The 18,427-nt window shown below is 45.8% G+C and overlaps 2 protein-coding genes across 9 annotated transcripts in view; one reads left to right on the top strand and one right to left on the bottom strand.

Moving 5' to 3' along the window:
* Nucleotides 1-743: 743 nt before the first annotated feature.
* On the bottom strand, nt 744-5,799 carry Gsdmd (gasdermin D). Of its 7 annotated transcripts, none has more exons than XM_010639263.3 (11): nt 5,357-5,799; nt 3,901-4,120; nt 3,578-3,770; nt 2,915-3,083; nt 2,528-2,630; nt 2,245-2,298; nt 1,892-1,966; nt 1,636-1,808; nt 1,416-1,560; nt 1,239-1,312; nt 744-1,102 (listed from the first exon to the last, which is right to left on the bottom strand). In XM_010639263.3, exons 2-11 carry the CDS (start codon nt 4,115-4,117, stop codon nt 872-874), a joined length of 1,434 nt encoding a protein of 477 aa, XP_010637565.1. In that variant the 5' UTR covers nt 4,118-4,120; nt 5,357-5,799; the 3' UTR covers nt 744-871. The 7 variants fall into 7 exon arrangements, with proteins under 7 accessions (XP_010637565.1, XP_010637563.1, XP_010637559.1 ...); XM_010639261.2 differs by having other exon boundaries at nt 3,901-4,217; nt 4,756-5,797; XM_010639257.2 differs by having other exon boundaries at nt 3,901-4,204; nt 4,756-5,797.
* A 12,443-nt stretch (nt 5,800-18,242) lies between these two features.
* The window catches only part of Zc3h3 (zinc finger CCCH-type containing 3), an 89,290-nt gene continuing 89,105 nt past the window's right edge, over nt 18,243-18,427 (top strand). The window contains exon 1 of one of the 2 annotated variants that reach the window (XM_010639255.3): nt 18,243-18,340. In XM_010639255.3, the coding sequence (XP_010637557.1) occupies nt 18,253-18,340 (88 nt within the window). In that variant the 5' untranslated portion in view covers nt 18,243-18,252. The remainder of the gene's footprint in view (nt 18,341-18,427) is intronic. The other variant, XM_010639256.3, reaches the window with a different exon arrangement.

Below are 18,427 nucleotides of genomic sequence, written 5' to 3'. Positions count from 1 at the left end.
CTTATGAGGTAAGCAGCGGAACCACTGAGCTAAATCCCCAGCCCTTCTTGGAGTTTTAATACTATGGCCATAGCAGAACCTACTGTCCCTTCTTGTTAGCAACTTCTCCAAACTGCATGTCAATGGTATTCCGGGACAGAAGCGGGTACACTGTTTCCTCTACTTCCTACCAGGCTGAGAGAGACTGTGCAGGTGGACTATGCTCCGTATCAAGTAAAGACATCCTCCTGGCATCTAAGTGTTCAGGGGTGACCATAAGACCCCGACTACATCTATTATGCACATCTTTCTCTAGACACAGGGCAGATGGGCTGCTGAGTCCTACAAGAAGTAGACTCACCTGTGCCCTGCAGCCTGTTGACTTTCCAGGGACCCACAAAGCAGGGGCTGGGAGGTCTCTGATCTCTGTCTCTATGGGATGGGTCACCACTGCTTTAGGAGATTATGTGGCCCTGGAATCTGGACATCTGCCTATCAGCTGTCTCCTGTAATTTCTCTGCCCATCTTTCACATGCAAGTAAGTATGCTGGAGAGGCTATGGGCATGGGAACATCCAAGGGTAGGCTCTCCTCAGCCTCATGGAGAAAGACGGGGGAGATGCCTATTCTTGGCCCCCATGTCCCTCCCAGTCTTGCATGGACACAGTCCCCACCATACCCACCCTACCCTGATCCGTGGTCCTTCAAAAACTCAGTGATCAATTTCCACTCTACATCACACTTATTATATGTGCTGTCAAAGCAAGCACACATACATCATATTTATTGAGTTTCTTCAGCTCCAGGGTGTCATGGTGAACAGGCCCTGTGGTTGAGTTGAACTCTTGGCCTTCCCGGGGCTGCTAGAGGGTGGGCACAGGCTAGCAGGATTCTCAGCTCAATCCTGACAGCAGTGCCAGGGAGGCATAGAGTGCACAGGTGGGGCCCTGGGCTTGTGGCTCCCAGTGTATCTGGGGGGCGCCCACCTGCAGCTCTAGGCCACATTTCTCCAGCAAGGCCCAGGCTGGTGCCTCCTCTCCCCAGTTACTTGCAAGGAGCTTGGGGGGTAGGGACACGTCACTCTGTTCTTGCCACGGGATGCTCTGCTCCAGGAGGTGTTCCACCTGTCAGGACAGGGTATATGAGGTTGTGGACATGGGAGCATTAGTTGTGAGCCCCTGGGCGTGAAACCCTTGTCCATACCACCCTTTTCAGATGCACCCAGGGCCCCATTCCATCCTCCACATTGTGCCTTCTCACCAGCTCGAGTAGTGTTGAAAGGTCCCCTTTGTCCAGCAGCTGAGCCAGCAGCTGTTGCTGGGTTTCACTCAGTGCTGGGGAGAGATTTGGGCTGAGAGGGTGTTCTGGAAGTCCCAGCAGGGAACCCAGTCCTTCCTCTTGTGCTATATATATCTATCCATTCCAGGTGCAACTCACCGGTCAGGGCCCCCAGCAGGTAAAAGACAGGAGCAGCGAGTGTAGGCACCAGGACCCGGGAGGGGAGCACCAGGCATTCAAGGATGTTACCTGCTGGACCTTGCAGAGGCTTCACCTGTTTGGCACCACACAGGCCCTGTGCCAGCTGGGATAGAGGGGGTGGTGAGCCCGAGCTGCTTGGGGCAAACCATGTTCCCCTGCCCCCTGTACCCCCACTTACCAAGACTTCTAAATCCTGTAGGGCTGGTGGGTCACACAGGACCTTCCTCAGGTTCAGCAGCAGCTGCTGCCTCAGGTCCCTTGCCATCTTCTTCAGAGCTGCAAAGCCAGCCTCCACTTCTGTCCGCAGGACCTGGAATTCTTCTGTGACCACTGACTCCTCAGATATCCCATCTGGATGGACAGCCATGGTCAGGAAAGACAGACTCATGGAGGAAGGCCCATGGGGGTCCCAGCAGTGGTCAAGGGGCACTGACCTGTCAGGAGCTTGAGGGAATCTCTGATGGCCCTCAATACTGAGGAGAGGCTGAAGGTATTCTGCGGCTGGCTGTCTAGGAAGGATGTGAGATGGGCAGGGAGGAGGGTCCCTGAGCCAAAGAAGAGACTTCCCTGGGCCCTCCTGTTCCACCTCACCCCCAAAATTGGTAGCCCGGGACAGGTAGGAGGCCAAGCATGTCCACCATCATTTGACTACCACACTTTGTGTGTGGTGCCCACCCTCTCAGGAGGCTACCCAGCCATGCTGCTCCCTGAGCATGGAAGACCTCCGTGGTAGAAGGAACAAGCTTTTCTCACTGGACAGGATGGGCTAGAGATCCTCAGGCCTCACCGGTAGGGGATGGTAAGAAGGTCCTCCGCTTCTCATCCGGGAAGGGAAAGATGTCTGGCAGCAGGTGGGACCACATAGGGAGAGGCAGGTCACTAGGCTGCCTCCACCCAAGGGGCTCCCCAGCCAAGTGAAACCCGGCCCAGTCACCTATACACCACAGCCCAGGGTGCTTGGCCCCCTGACTGAACAGCTATGCAGCAGATGCCCACAACATTCCCTTCTCAGGCCTCCTGTCTCTGCCACAGAGCTGGGGTCCCAGAGATACACCCAGTGCCCTGCTCACCCCAGTCAGAGCGAATGACCAGCTGGGCCACCTGGAACGCGAGGATACTGCCTGCAGGGATGGTGACTTTATTCTCCCTCCTCAAGTGGCCCTCGCCATCACCCTGAGAAATGGATATAGGTTGAGGGCTGTGTTCTGGGTACAGGGTTATAGGTATGGGTATGGATTGGGTGCTGGTGACAGCCTTGCCATTGGTGGTGGCCAACACAGCCTTTGGGCAACTGGCTCACTGGGCAAGTGTGGAGATGTGAGCTCCTCCTGGAAGGGTCTTGGTAGGGCCCAGCCCTGCAGCTGCCTGAGCCTTGGGATGCTCCCCTAGCCTCTCCCACTTCTGCTGCTGCCATATTCCCACATGGGGTCAGGCAGGTTCCAGGGCTGGCCACACACCTTCAAGCACATGGCTCCAGGCAGAACACAATGGCCTGCGCCCTCCTGCTTGCGCATACGGGTGACCTCCACCTTCTCCTGTGTCTGCAGCACCTTTGTCACCACAAACACGTCATCTCTGCGACTCCGAAGCTGTTGCAGAATTTTGTGTTCCGGCTGTCGCAGGCGCCTGTAGGAAACTCACTGGGCTGCACCCACAACAGACTGACTTCCCTCTCCAGGCCCCATCAGAAGGGTCAAGCAGGGAGGCCATCCAGGAGTCTGCAGATACTAGGCATGGGTATATTCCCTGAGCACTCCTGACAGTGTCTCAGTGGATATGAGGGGGTGGGAAGAGGTCCAGCAAGGAGACTCCTGGAAGTGCCATCCACACTCTACTCTCCATCATGACATCTCCCTGCCACTTCCTTCTCACAGCAGCCTGTGGCTTAATCCACCCCCAAGCCCCAGGCTCTGCCCACACACCCCAGCCTCAGGATCAGTACTGGCAACCAGCCCATATATTCTTCTCTGACATCAGCCACAGCACTCCCTGGCCTCTGGGACTTCCTTACTTGGTGAAGAGGCACTTCCCGATTTGGTGCTTGGTGCTCATGACCCTGTGGCCTTCTCAAGAATACAGCTCCTCTGGTTCAGAGGGCCCTTGTCCCCTCTGGGGCTTACCTCTCCTGCTGCATACGATCCCAGGTGTTCGGGTCCACACTTAGGGTGCGCACATTCATTGAGGTGCTGGAGCTGCCAGACACTGCTGCCCCACCCGAGATCTTCCACTGTCCTGGGACTGCCACTTCCATGTTGCCCTGTACCTTCCCGTCGATGGTATCATTGAAGTGGAAGGTGCTACCATGTTCCAAATCTGAAGTAAGACTAGACTTAAGGCCCTGTCCCACTGGCTATGGCCTTGTCCCATTTTCAGGGTAGAGGACATAGCCCACTTCCTTCTACCTGGCCCAGCGGGAGCTCTGTCTCAGTATGAGTTTGGCTACCTGGTTCTGGGGCATCAGGCTCCAGGATGTCTTTGATTGATAAGTTGACACATGAGTAACGGGGTTTCCAGAACCGTGAGCTTGAGGGCTTCCTTCTCAGCAGGTAATAGGGCCGGAAGCTGGTAGAGTTCTGAAGGCTGTCCACTAGGATGAGCTCCCTCCTAGGGTCCAGCTCACGGACTACACTCCGGACCACACTCTCAAAGGCCGAAGACATTCTCTTGAGGACAGATGGGTCAGTCAGTGCTTGGAAGCCTCCAATGCAGGGGATTTTGGTCCTTCCAAAGTGGCTTGTGGCTGTTAGCTGGGAGTGGCAACTTGACTTATTAGTTGGGATCTGCCCTGGGGATTGGTGAAACACACTTATAGGTGTGTCTGGGTGGGTCGTGGAGGTGTGGCCTTAGGGTAAAGTGGTCCCTATTTCCTTTGTCTCCCCTTTTTTCCCTGCTCTGCTTCCTGGTCTCTATGAACTAAGCAGCTTTGCTCTTCCCCTTTGTCCTGAGGTCTCTGCCTTGGAGCCAGCCAATCATGGACTGAAACTATGAGCAAAATAGTTTCACTCCTTTAAATTTCAGGTGTCAGGTATTTTGTCCAGTGATGGGAAAGCTGACCAATACATGTCCCTACCCAGAAAGTACTGAGACATATTCTGGCTGGCAAAAAGCTCCAGTCCCCAACTACTACCCAACATAGAAACATTGTACCCTCTGTACCTGACCCATTGTCTGCCTAGGGCAGAACACTCCAGGCTGGGACATCCCTCACAGTCCTCAGCAGGATTTGGGCCATCCACACCAAAGTTGTCTGCCAGTGTTGGAGGCAGCCCTTAGCCCTTCACATCTGAGGGCTACATACCTTGTCAGCCCAACAGTGTTGGGGCATCTATGGTGGGCAGTCAGTGTCCTCTAGGCCCTCCTGGGCCCACAACTCCATGAACCACCTTGATTCCAGGCAGAGCACCCTGGCCTGAGCCCTCCTTCCTGTGCATACTGTGACCTCCACCTCCTCCTTTGTCTGAAGCACCTCTGTCACCACAAACACGTCCTCTCTGCGACTCGGAAGCTGCTGCAGAATCTTGTGCTGCAGCGGCGGTAGACGCCTGCAGGAAACTCACTGGGGTGCACCACAACAGACTGGCTTCCCTATCCAGGCCCCACCAGTAGAGCTTAGACCTCACAAGCCAGGGACAAATCCAACCGGCATCAGACAACAGGGCCCTGAGTAAGTGGAGCAGCAGCCACGCCCCGAGGGAGCCTGAGCCTCTGGACCCACAGGAGGCCTGGGTGCCTCTAGGGCTCAACTTCAGGGTCAAGCCCAAATCCAGCCTGTCAGCCGCTATGCGGGCCAGTGGGCGGCCCTCCCAGAATCTGGGGCGTTCCCTCCCAGTCTGGGGTTTCGGGTCTTCCAACTGGGAGTAGGGAGGAGGGGACGATGGGACTAGGCAGGAGCCGCTCACCGTGATTGCCGCTGGTGTCGGTGCCAGTGCCAGAGGTCCAGGAGAAGAAGGAAGTGAGGCAGCGCTGCAAAAGGGGTCTCAAGGCCTGCTCAGGCCAGGTGCCTACGAGGAAGAGCGCGCGCTCAGCCAGGAATGCCCGGACCCAAAAGTGAAACTGCTGCCTGAAGCCGTGGCTAGTCCAGGGAGCCCTCCCGGAACTAATTTGGAGCCTCCCCCGTCCCCTCCTCCCCTGGTCAGCAGGAAGCCGCAGTCTTCCGGGAAGACTTGGCCGCGCCCTGACCTCAGTCCGAAAGCTTCATAACCTCCAAAGACGCACAAAATGTATAAACTGCCTGCGAGCACGTGAAAAGATGCTCAACATCGCCAGGCACGGAGAAATTCAAATCAAAACCATGAGACAGAATCACACCCACTGGTCTGACTCTCATACAAAAGAAGTAACAAGTGGTGGAAAGAAGTGGAGAAATAGAGGGCCGGTATTTAGCAAAAAAGTGGAGAAATGGAAACTACTGTGCATCATAGGGGAGAATTTGAAAAGGCAGAGCTGCTTTGGCATTAATCCAGCAGTTCCTCAAGCAGGTAATTTTATTTATTTATGGTACTGGGGATCAAACTCGTCCTTGTGCCTACAACGCAGGAAATAGAACCACTGAGCTAAATCCCCGGCCCTCAAGCAGGTAATTTACTGTGCCACCCAGGGATTTCACTCTTAGGTAGATACTCCCCCAAAACTGAAAGCAAGAGGACAAACAGATATATGTACACCAATGTTCGTAGCAGCATTGTTCATGATAGTTAAAAAGGGGAAATAACCAAAATGTCCATCAACTCATGGGTGGCTAAGAAAAATGGTAAATTCATACTATGGATATTTCCCCCCACAATTGTGGATATACAGCCCAGGCCTCATGCCAGGCAAGCAATCTACCACTGTACTACTCCTCTGTTATGGTGTAGATGTCCTCCCAAAGACTCATGGGGTTATAGGTGGGGCTTTTTCAGAGATGACTGAATCTGGAGTGTATGACACTGGGATTAAGAGTTCGTGATTATTAATTCAGTCTACTAATTGATTTGGCACCACCCTAAATCCTGGTAGCCTAGAGAGAGCATAAAAGGGAGAAAAAGAAGCTGTTAAAGCCCCTTGTTGCTTTTGCCACTTTGTATGTGCCACGAATTGTTTCTCTTCTGTCATTCCTGTTTGCCATACACCCTGCTTTGGAGCCACCTGATTATGGACTGAAACCTCTATAAACTGTGAGCTAAATAAGCCTTTCCTCTTTTGAATTTGGGTATCAGGCGTTTTTTTGTTTTGTTTTGGTACGGGGATCAAACTTGGGCCAGGCAGTGGAACCACTGAGTTATATCCCAGGCCCTGGGTGTTGGGTATTTTGTCTCGGCATTGAGAGACAAGAAACTAAGACTTGCTGTCACAAGGCAAGGGAATATTGTTTAGCAATTAAAAAGAATGAATTGCTGACACATTGTATGTTGTGGATTATCTTGAAAACATTATGGAGAGTAAAAGAAGCCAGGCACAAAAGACCACATCACTGAATCCATATGTGAAATGTCCAGAAGGGAGCCAGGTGTGATGGTGCATGCCTATAATCCCAGAATTTGGGAAACTGATACAGGAGATTGCTGCAAGTTCAAGACCAGCCTGTGATACATAGTGAGTTCAAGGCCATCCTGAACCACTTAGTGAGCCCTTGTCTCAAAACACAAAACAAATCAAAGAACTATAGGTCCAGAAGAGGTGGATCCATTAGTGGTTGTCAAGGTCTTGCAGAAGGGGAGAAAGGAGTGACTGCTAATAAGTATGAGATTCTTTTTGGGATGATGAAAATGTTCTAAATTTGATTTAAAATGCTCTAAAATTGATCTTAGTGATGGTCACACACCTCTGAATATGCTAGACCTCACAGAATTGTATACTTAAAGTGGATGACTGTATGCTGTGTGAATTGTACCTCTATAAACATGTATATTTTTATTTATTTATTTATTTTTGGTTTTTTGAGACAGGGTCTCACTATGTAGTTCATACTGCTCTGGAACTCACTGTGTAGCCCAGGCTGGTCTTGAACTCACAGTGATCCTCCTGCCTCAGCCGCCCGAGTGTTGGGATTACACTTATGCACCACCACGCGTGGCTCAACATGTATATTTTTAAAATGTGGCGCTCTGCAGCAGTGGTCAAACTGGTCACAGGCTCCTCAGTGCCCTTTTGTCCTAGGTCACTCTGGGCTGGTGCTAGGGGCCATGGGCCAACCTGCTGCACAGAGTTGTCCTTAATCTCAGCCTGCACTAGGTTATAAATTAGGCCATTCTGATGTAGGGCTCTTGTGAGCGTCCCCTATACCACAGCTGGTCACAGCGGGGACAAGGTACAGCCAGACCTCTCTCCAATGTTGTCTACAGAGCTTGTATTATTTTGCATGTCAGATGGAGCTGAGTTTCATCTTAGGATAAGCTACTAGGCAGAACTAGCCTCCTGTTAGGAAACAGCAAGCAAGGATCTCATCTACAGTGCTGTCCCTAGAGAGTGGAAGCCCTACCTTGCTGGGCACTGGCTTGGTGCAGTCTCCATGATGAAGACAGGATGAACTACGCACAGGCCATATCTGGGAGGCCACAGGTACTGCTCTACCCTTCTGTGTCCTAGCAAACCCGCCTGAGGCGTTGAGGTCCTGGCTTGGGCAGATGCTGCTAAGAAGCACAATGTTGCTGAATCCTTTGCTCATACATTTTACTCCATCATATATTTTTATTATTTGTTGCAGCTATTTACTTGTACTTTTGAGAAAATAAGAAATGAGAAAAATTTCATATTTACTGTGAGACATGTTTCCTCATCAGACCCAAGGAATGAAGTTAGAGGCATGAAGAACAGTGAAAGTGAGGCTTTCTTATCAATTTTATAAGGTTGAGTGATTGTAATGTGAGCAGACACACCTGTGGCAGTTATAGTGAGTAATTCACCTTTAGTTTATAGGTCTTTTTTTTTTTTTTAGTTTTTTTTTAATTGGTTGAGTACTATGGGGCAGCAGCTTGTTTCGGATGTATCTAAGTTTTATTATTGTTTATGAGGCAGTTCCCCAATCCCCCTCCCAATTTGAGTTTGGATTTTTTTATAACATTGTCTGTCTTTTACTTTGAGACTCTGAAAAGAAGATGTTCCTGTTTAGATTTTATGTGACCTTGCAGTTAATAGGTTTTTACTTTGCCTTAGCTATCTTATCAGGAAAATAGACCATTTTATGCCTCTCATCTTGTTCCCCACTCACGCTTACATTTCTCAACAAAGGCTTTCTTATTAGTTTATTTCTTCTTAAGGTCCTGCTTGCTTAAGAATGTTTCAGATGAAAAAAAAAGAATATTTCAGATGTTTGAGCTTTGTCCTGTCTGCAAGCTGTTAGATAATTTTAACTGCTAGTAATTTTTTCACTCAGAGTTAACTACTGAGAATGGATCAGTTTAAGTTTCTATTCCTTACAATTTTTTTGCAATTTTTAAATTTTATTTCTATTTTACCTATTTTTTTGTTTTTAAATTGTATTAGGATTTGTCTTTTTTTTTTTTTTTTTTTTTTTTTTTTTTTTTTAGGGGGTGTTTTTTTTTTTTTTTTTTTTTTTTTTTTTTTTTTTTTGTCGTAAGAGGTTGAGTTTAGTTTGACCTCTAACAGTAATGAATTATTTTGTTGGTATGTTAGGGCTTTTTTTCCCTCAGTTTTTTGAGACAGGGCCTTGCTATTTAGTTCAGGCTGACCTTGAATTCACACATCTGGCTATTTATTGTTGTTTTAATTAGTTTTTGGGTTAACATTCTTGCCTGGAGGATGAGGTAGTACTGCTCTGAAGACTCTTGGTATGATTATGAAAGAGGTGAGGACTGAGGCTATTTAAGAAAAAAAAATTTTTTTTTGGTACCGGGGATCAAACTCAGGTCCTTGCACTTGCGAGGGAGGCGCCCGAAACACTGAGCTAAATCCCCAGCCAATAATTTTTTTTTAAAACCACTCTTGTATTTGCCTGGTAAACAGTACATCAATTTTAGCATTTTTTTTTTGGTTAGTTTATTGGCCAAGGTCATTAATTTCTGTAAGGCTTTTGTAATAGTTTTATCAGTATTATTGGGAATAAAGGTACTTTTTTTTTTGTACCGGGAGTTGAAATTGAGACCTTATGCTTGCAAGGCAGGCGGCAGAAGCAGGAACCACTGAGCTAAATCCTTGGCCCTATAGGTACACTTTTTACCCAGCAGTAAATAGACATTTTTTTGGGTAGTATTATATCTAGTGTAATGTCACTTTTTTATGCTATCTGACTGATGGTATCTAGTTGGGTTTTTTGGTAGGGCATTTTTGGTATAGTTGATGAATTATAGTTGATTATTATATATTAATTTAATTTATATTTCGTTAGTTGTGGACCATCAAAAGGGTGATCTAAACTCTGTGGTTTTGTTTGTTTTTTTGAGGCAGGGTCTCCCTTTGTAGTTCATGCTGGCCCTGAACTCACAGCGCCTCAGGCTCCTGAGTGCTGAGATTACAGGTGTGCACCACCATGCCTAGCTCTAAACTCTCCTGTTATTTGATTTTTAATTTTCTTTTCTTTTTTTGTTATCAGGGATTGAACTCGGGACCTTGTGCTTGCGAGGCAGGCCCTTGATTTTTAGTCTTGAACTTATTAGGGGACTTTTAGTGTATCAATATATATTTGAGTTAAAGGACCCCATTACCAACATTTTATTTTTATGGCCTTCCTGGATTAGAGCCCTTATGAAATGTCAGGGTGAAGAAGCTAGTCAATTGAAGTGAGACACAAGTCCCTGTCCAATTAAACTGTAATCTATCAAGCAGGCTCTCTTTTTACAGGCCTGAGGTACATGGAAGGCTGAGTAGTTTTTTACTGTTTGGCTCACCAGTAACATTTAAGATGTTGTGATAAGTCAAATTCTTCCACAGGTATGCAAGAGCAGTGATTTATATTTTTTATTGAGAAGGAAGGGACCATTTTTGCATCTGACCTTTGTAGTGGGGTGAGGGGAGAGTAGTAACGAGTTCTCATAGGTCTAATTTTGTTTCCCCCTGTATTTTGGTTTTGGTAGAAACCAATATGCAATGCATCCTTCGAAGGTCAGTGTCCCATCTGAGGGGAAATGGAACCACCTGTCCCTGTGAGTGTCGAGCCACAAGTGTATAGCAATTGTTTTTACTAAGGGCTTGTATTGTAAATTTACTGATTTAACCAGAATTTTGTATCTTTATATTTAGTTTTTATTTTTAAAGTTTAAACTTTTTTTTCCTGGTACTGGGGATTGAACTCAGGACTTTGTGCTTGCCAGGCAGGCATGGCACTGCTGAGCTACATCCCCGGCCCCCTGCTTTAAATTTTAAAGTTTTATTATTTTTATATTTTTAGGGTTGTTATTGGATGACCCCAAGTGCTCGTTAGGATTTGGGGTTGGGGTAGCCCTGACTGAGTTTAAGGTTGAAATAGGGATTAAGGGCCAGTTCTTCTAAAGCGTCTCTTTTGTGTGTATGATATCTGTTCCTTATGTATACACTTGGAATATCACCTGGGTTTGTTTACTTGTTTTCTTTTTCTTTTGGTTTTTTTGAGACATTGTCTTGATATGTACTTCAGACTTGGCCTTAAACTCACTATGTAGCTCAAGCTTGCCTCACATATGCAGTGATCCTTCTGCCTCAGCCTCCTGAGTGCTGGGATTACAGGCATGTGCCACCATGCCTGATCTTTTTAGATTTTTTTTTATATCAGTGTCATTGGCCTTAAAGTGAACTGTGAATGCAAGAGGTGGTATATGTGAAATAATTTTTAACCTGAGGGATGACAAGGTAGAGGATATGGCCAGTGTATGCTATAACTTTTTAGAAACTAATCTTTGGTTTTTATAGTAGGGAGGTCTGTAGACCTACCTAAGTATGGAAATCCATATAGTAGCTCAAATGAGGACAGTCACATTTGGTAGAGGGCAGTTTTTATTTTAAGGAGTGTTCTTGGGAGGTATTTAGTCCATGGCAGTTTGGTTTTTAAGATTAACTTAGTGATATGTTCTTTTAGAGTTTGGTTTATCTTTTTTTGTTTGTTTGTTTTTTTGAGACAGGGTCTCACTATGTTGTTGAAATTAACCTGGAACTCACTATGTAGCCCACGCTGGTCTTGAACTCACAGTGATCCTCCTGCCTCAGCCTCCTGAATGCTGGGGTTGCAGTCATGTGCCACCACGCCTGGCTGGTTTATCTTTTTTATCCTTCTAGAAGGGGGGTATCTCATGGAGTATGATAGTACCAACTGATGTTTAAACTTTTTATAATTTCTTGTAACATCTTTGAGGTGAAGTGACTGTCATTGTTTGAATTAATGTTATTTATTAGGCCAAATCCAGGTATCATTTGTTTTAGAATTATTTTGGCTACATTACAGTGTGAGTCAGGAAAGGGAAGGCCTCCAGAAAGATGATCAATAGATGGTAGTAAATACTTTAGTCTTTTTACCTTGGGCGTCTTTGTAAAGTCTACATGAATACTCTGAAATGGCCTCAGTCTAGGAGGTCTTTTTATTTTATTTATTTATTTTTTGGTACCGGGGATGGAACTTGTGTCCTTGAGCTAAATCCCCGGCCCTAGGAGGTCTTTTTAAATAGTGTGTATTTATTTATTTATTAAGACAGGATCTCACTATGTAGTTCAGGCTTGACTTGAACTCATTATGTCGCCCAGGTTGGCCTCAAACTTGCACTGATCCTCCTGTCCCAGCCTCCCAAGTGCCAAGATTACAGGTGTGTACCACCACATGCAGCAAACATTAATTTTTTTTCTCATGGGCTTCTAGGCATTAGATGGGAACAGAAACAGGGCAGAACCCAGATGACTAACATTGTAAAATCATCACATTCTTATTCTGTACCATGTGCCTTAAGAAAATGTACCCGGCTGTATCCTTATGATAGTGTTACTCATACTTACTGTATACTGACCTTGCCCCTTCCCAGAAACAAAGGGTAAAATCCTGCTTAGCCTAGACCATATCAGTCGGTGAAACAGTTATTTTTAGAAACCTGTTTACCCCTATACATATGAAGTACAGTTCAAACTCACTGGGCACCCATAGCAGGATGCCCCCTATCTTGTAGCATTACTCTGCTGCTAAGACAGGTCTTCTGCTTTAGCTATATTTGTCATACTTGACATAAAATTTGGCTTAGTACCATATTAGTCTTTTTTTTCTCATTAATTTTATTGGTACATTTTAGGTATACAGTAAATTCACCATTGGGATCTTGTACCTTTACATTTTTTTCCCATACCCCTGCCCTCCCTTCACTTCCTCCAACCTCCCCTATTTACAAAGACTTCATTTCCATTTTTTCCTTTTCTTATATTTTTTCTTTTCCTTCTTTTCTTTCCCCCATGCACCATATTAGTCTTGATGCCCTCATTTTCCCTGATGAGAGCCCCACTTCTTTCTTCTTCACTGGAGTGAGGGCAAGGACCCAAAGTGAGGCAGAGGGTTATTATGGGGATTCCTTAGTCCTGCCCCCAAAGACCCCTCCTGCCGGATATAGCAGGCTTATCATTTTCCTATCCTTAGGTAATGTTTATCTTTGGTTTTTAGTTTGAGTGGCCCCATATTATTTCTTTTCTTTTTGTTTTTTTGAGACAGGGTCTCACTATGTAGTTGAGACTAACCTGGAACTCACTATGTAGTCCAGGCTGGTCTCGAACTCACAGCGATCCTCCTGCCTCAGCCTCCCAAGTGCTGGGATTACAGCCATGAGCCACCACACCCGGCTGATATTATTTCTTTATTTAATATTATTTTTAGTGAACTAGGGCCTTAATGTTATCTTAGGTATGTCCAGGATTAAAGTTAATACTTTATCTTTTTTTTAGGGAGGCTTACTCAGCGGCCTCACCTCTGAGCCTGTTCTTTATGGCTTTGTGGACTTTCCTTTCTGACAGTCACTTATATGAACTATATCCACCTTTTCTGGAGGTAGGAGATTGGTTAGCACTTGTCTAAGTAACTTTACATGTATTTGTTCCCTTTGTTATTTATAAGGCCTTGCTGTTTATATTTTTTTGAGTGTGTACCCCTAAACGTATTTAGACTCAGTATATATAATTGTCTTTTTGGCCTTTAAAAAACTTTAAGGCCTGATTGAGAGAGCACTATTTATAATTTGAGTGGAACAGCCCTTGCATAATCTACTTCCCTTACATAATGATTCTTTTTAAAAATTATAGCATAAACTTGCTTTTTAAGAATTATTTGGAAAGACCCATCCATGAATAATCTGATCTCATCATGGAGTTTCTGCTAGTTTTGGTCTGATCTTAGTTGGTGTTTTATGATGTCTAAGAAGTTATTTTTGGGGTCTCAAGGTTCCCCTCGCCCTTCCATAAAAAGCTGGCTGGGTTTAGACAGCTATCTGTTGTTAGATTCAAATCATGGTTTATTTTTATTTTTATTTTTTAAACAGAATAGCTTTATGCTTTAGTATTTGAGAGTCTGTTAACTAGTTTTTAGCTTTTTTATTTAATATAGTTCTTATCTGAGAGTTTACTATTAAGGGCCTGCTAAAAGTCAGTTTTTTTGTTTTCGTCAACTAGTAAGTCAGTGGCAGCCTCTGCTTGCACATTTAGGCCCATAGACACTGGGTCAAGCATTGAGATGAAGGGAATGGGTTGCCTTTTTCCTTCCCAAGTTTGCGTCAGGAGTAGGAAAGTTTTACATCCTTGTCTATGCAAACAAACAAGTGGAATGGTTTTTTTTCAGGATGGGAGGGCTAGAATGGGGGTTGTGATGAAGGCCTGTTTTAAATTATTTACACCTTGAATTTTGTTTGTTTGTTTTGTTTTGTTTTTTGAGACAGGGTCTCACTATGTAGTTGAGACTGACCTGGAATTCACTATGGATCCCAGGCTGGTCTTGAACTCACAGTGATCCTCCTGCTTCAGCCTCCCGTGTGCTCAGATTTCAGGTGTGCGCCACCACACCCGGCTACACCTGAATCTTATTTTGAGGATCACTGTAAAGGGTCAGTTTTTTTTTTTCAGCTTTAATTGAGTTTATTGGTACATTTTAGGGATACAGTACAGTTACATTCATTGTTGGGATCTTGTACCTCTACATGACAAGTCTTGGTTCTCATTTTTTCCCCTTGTCCCTGCCCTCCCTTCACCCCCTCCTCTCCTCCCCATAGGGTCAGGTTTTATTTGGTTGGATTTTGTTTGTTTTTGGAACCAGGGATCAAGGGCTGTAGAACCACTGAGCTAAATTCCCAGCCCTATTTGTTTATTTTTTGAGACAGGGTCTTGCTATGTAGTTCAGGCTGGCCTTGAATTCACAATTAGCACAGGTAGGCCTTGAATTCATGTTAATCCTCCTGCCTCAGCCTCCCAAGTGCTGGGTTACAGGTGTACACCACCATGCCAGCTTGGTCCCAGGAATTTTCAAAAGTCTCTCTCTCTCTCAAAGAAGGAACATAGGTTTCAATACTGGTAAACAACAGAGAGCATAATCTGTTTCTTTTCATGAGGATGAGGGTCTCTCATTAACATGCATAATTAGGGCTTGGCACACCCAATCCTCATCAGATCCAAATTTGGGCCAAAAGATGGAAGGTTGTGAATTTGGTCTTTTGGCCAAGCAAAACAGCAATAATCATCCTTTGCTTTTCTTTATTCTTTTTCTTTGTTTTGCTTTGTTTTGTTTTTTGAGATAGGGTCTCACTATGTAGTTGAGACTGACCTGGAACTCACTAGGTAAGCCAGGCTGGTCTCAAACTCACAGTGATTCTCCTGCCTCAGCCTCCTGAGTGCTGGGATTAAAGGCATGCACCACCATGCCCAGCTTAGGCCTAGAATTCTTATTTCACATTCTCAGTTGGTCTCTGTGACTAAATTTATGTACACTCCCCATCCACAATGGAGGTTTCTTGTATGCCCTGGGAACCACTTTGTGTCTGGCCATTTCCCTCACAGGAGAAAGAAATTGCAGATCAGGACCCTACACTCACTTCATGTGTAGGACAGGTCTTAGTCACGTACACTCAACCTCCAAAAATGCCCCAACCACCAACACAATATACAGTACAGTTTTTCTACCTTTGCTCATGCATGAGATTGCCTGGTTGCTGCAGTGCCTGCTTTATTTTCCCTGGTGTTGGTCTCACTGTCTTCAGAACCATTTTGGGTTTTCTATGACTTCTACAAGGAGACAGAATACCCAGGCAGATTAGGCTATCAAAAAATGGAGTGTGACAAATCTCCTTTTCCACTGGGACCCAGTCCATGTAGCCACAGAAATTCCATGTGAGCCCCCAATTTTGAGAAATGCATTCACTTGCCCAGATCTAAGGAATGGACTCATAGTCATGAAGAACAGTGAAAGCAAGGCTTTACTTTCAGTTTGTCAAGGCTGGGTGTCCACTATGCAAGCAGGCATACCCCGGGTGGTGACAGATAACAGTTTATCTCTAGCATGCATGTCCCTTCTCCCAGATCTTCACTGACTAGTTACTATGGAAAGAACAACCTTTCCTGGGTGTTGCCCAAGTTTTATTATCTCTTTATTAGGCAGTTCCCTGCCCCCCTGTAAATCTGAGTTTGGATTTTCTCATATCATCTGTTCTTTACTCTGGGACTTTCTGATTTTATGTGACCTTGCAGTTACTATGCTTTTACTTACCCTTAGCTATATTATTATGAAAATGGACCATTTTATGCCTCTCTTCTCCCTTCCCCACTCATACCTATATTTCTTGACAAAGGCTTTCAGGTGATCTTCCCAAGGTCCTATTTACTCAGGGATCGTTTGTTTTCTTTTATTTTGGTACTGGGGATCAAACTCAAGTCCTTGAACTTGCAAGGCAGGCAGCAGAATCACTGGGCTAAATCCCCGGCCCTAGGGATCATTTGGATACATAAGCTTGGTCACTTCTACAGGCCATTACTGCTACTAATTTTCCACTCAAAGTTACTACTTTGTCTTAAAAATGGACCATTTTTGGTGGTGCATGCCTGCAATCCCAGTACTTGGAAGGCTGAGGCAGGAGGACTGCCACAAGTTCAAGATCAGCCTTGACTACACAGTGAGACCCTGTCTCAAAAAACTTAAAAATAAAGAGACCATTTTAAGTTTCTATTTCTTACATTTACTAACACATTTTCCGCTTCCTGCACCCTTTCATCTTGTAGAACTGCATTTCCATATTGTATTGTCAGCCTAAAGAAATTTTCTCTAACATTCTTTTTTTTTTGGTAACATTCCTTATTGTGCAGATATGTGAACACATTTTGCTCAATTTTTATTTATTTATTTGCAGAACCAGGGATCAAACTCAGGACCTTGTGCTTTCTAGGCAGGTGCTGGCACCACTGGGCTAAACCTCCACCCAATTTTTAATATAGTAAAATATATACAACATAAAATTGTCATTTTAGTGAACTTTTTTTTTTTTCCTTTTTTTTGGTACTGGGGACCGAACTCAGGACCTTGTGCTTGTGAGGCAGGTGGCAGCATCACTGAACTCAATCTTTGGCCCTAAAATTGTCATTTTAGGTAACGTGTACAATTCAATGGCATTAAATTGCAATCACAATGTTGTGCAAGAATCACATTCAGACCTTTTTTCTTTTTTTAATGAAAAGTTCATTTTATTTATTTGGTACCGGGGATCGAACTCAGGACCTTGCACTTGAGAGGCAGGCAGTGGCACCACTGAGCTAAATCCCCGGCCCTCAAAACTTTTTCATTATGATCTAAACAGAAACTTTGTCCTCTTCAAGCAAGTTTCCCACTTCCTCCCTAAGCCCGATAGTCTATACAGTCTACTTTCTAAGAACTTGACTAGTCTAGATATTTCATACACATGGAATCATTCAATATTCGTCTTTTTGATTGGCTCATTTTACTTAGCATAAAGTTTTCAACGTTTATCCACACTATATCAGAATTTCATCCTTTTAAAATCTGAACAATACTGCGCCATATCCATTCGTCTGTGTATGGCTGGTCACTTCCACTTAGTTATCGCCAAAAATGCTGCCATCAAGTACACAAACTTGTTTGAGTAGGTGCTTTCCATTCTTTTGGGTGTACACTCAGACGTGGGATTGCTGGATCCCACGGCAATTCTACTTTATTTTCTTCCCGCAGTGAGCCATATCCTCAGCTCTTGATAATTCGTTGAGGCTGTGCAAGAACTTGAGATCCTCCTGTCTCAGCCTCTCAGAGTGCTTGGATTACAGGGTGTGCGCCACGCAAGCTGCCTTCCCTGCTTATTTTGAAATTAAGTCTCGCTAAATTGCCCAGGTTGGGGTCAAAGTTGAGCTTCTCTTGCTTCAGCCTCTAGGCGCGGTTTACATTTACTTTTTTGAGGAGCCTCCACAGTCTCCCCCTGGCACCACCGTTCAAGTTCCCACCGGCGCACGAGGGTTTAAACGTTTTAACACCCGTTTCTATCCACCAACCAGTCATGTCTTCAGAGGGCTGAACATATCCCCGAGTGTTTTCTTCCCTTCTGACCGCAGCAAGCGCGTCAAGAGAACTTCCTGGGTCCAACGCAACATTTACCAAGACTATCTCCCACCAGAGAGCACCCAGCGATCGGCTCCAAGCCAGACTGGGGGGCAGGAGGCGCGGAAGTGGCGGGACACCACGCTCGGCTCTTGGAGCCACCACTTCCTGGCGCTCCCTCGTGACGCCATCCACCGCTCTCTCCGCGCTGCCCCGCCCTCTCCGGCGTTGCCGGGGCTACAGCGCAGCTCTGCAGCCAGCTGGCCACTGGTGGGAGGGAGGTAATCTCGGCGCTTTCCGAGCTTTGTTGTCCCAGCCCCGCCCGCAGGAAGCAGTCGCGCAGTGATGACGTCGAGGGGGCCTGGCCGAGCGTCGCTGACTCCCGAGATGGAGGAGAAAGAACAACTGCGGCGACAGATCCGCCTCCTGCAGGGTGGGTTGGCCGCGGCTGGGCCTGGAGCGCGCGTCCCCTTCTTTGCCCCTCACCTTGCTGGCGGGCTGTCCGTGAAGCGGTGGCCCT

The sequence above is a fragment of the Fukomys damarensis genome, unplaced genomic scaffold (assembly GCF_012274545.1).
Source record: "Fukomys damarensis isolate Sample0158 unplaced genomic scaffold, DMR_v1.0_HiC HiC_scaffold_5, whole genome shotgun sequence".
Lineage (NCBI taxonomy): Eukaryota > Metazoa > Chordata > Mammalia > Rodentia > Bathyergidae > Fukomys > Fukomys damarensis.
The sequence above is the reverse complement of the archived record's forward strand: the minus strand, read 5'-3'. Positions and strand labels throughout refer to the sequence as shown.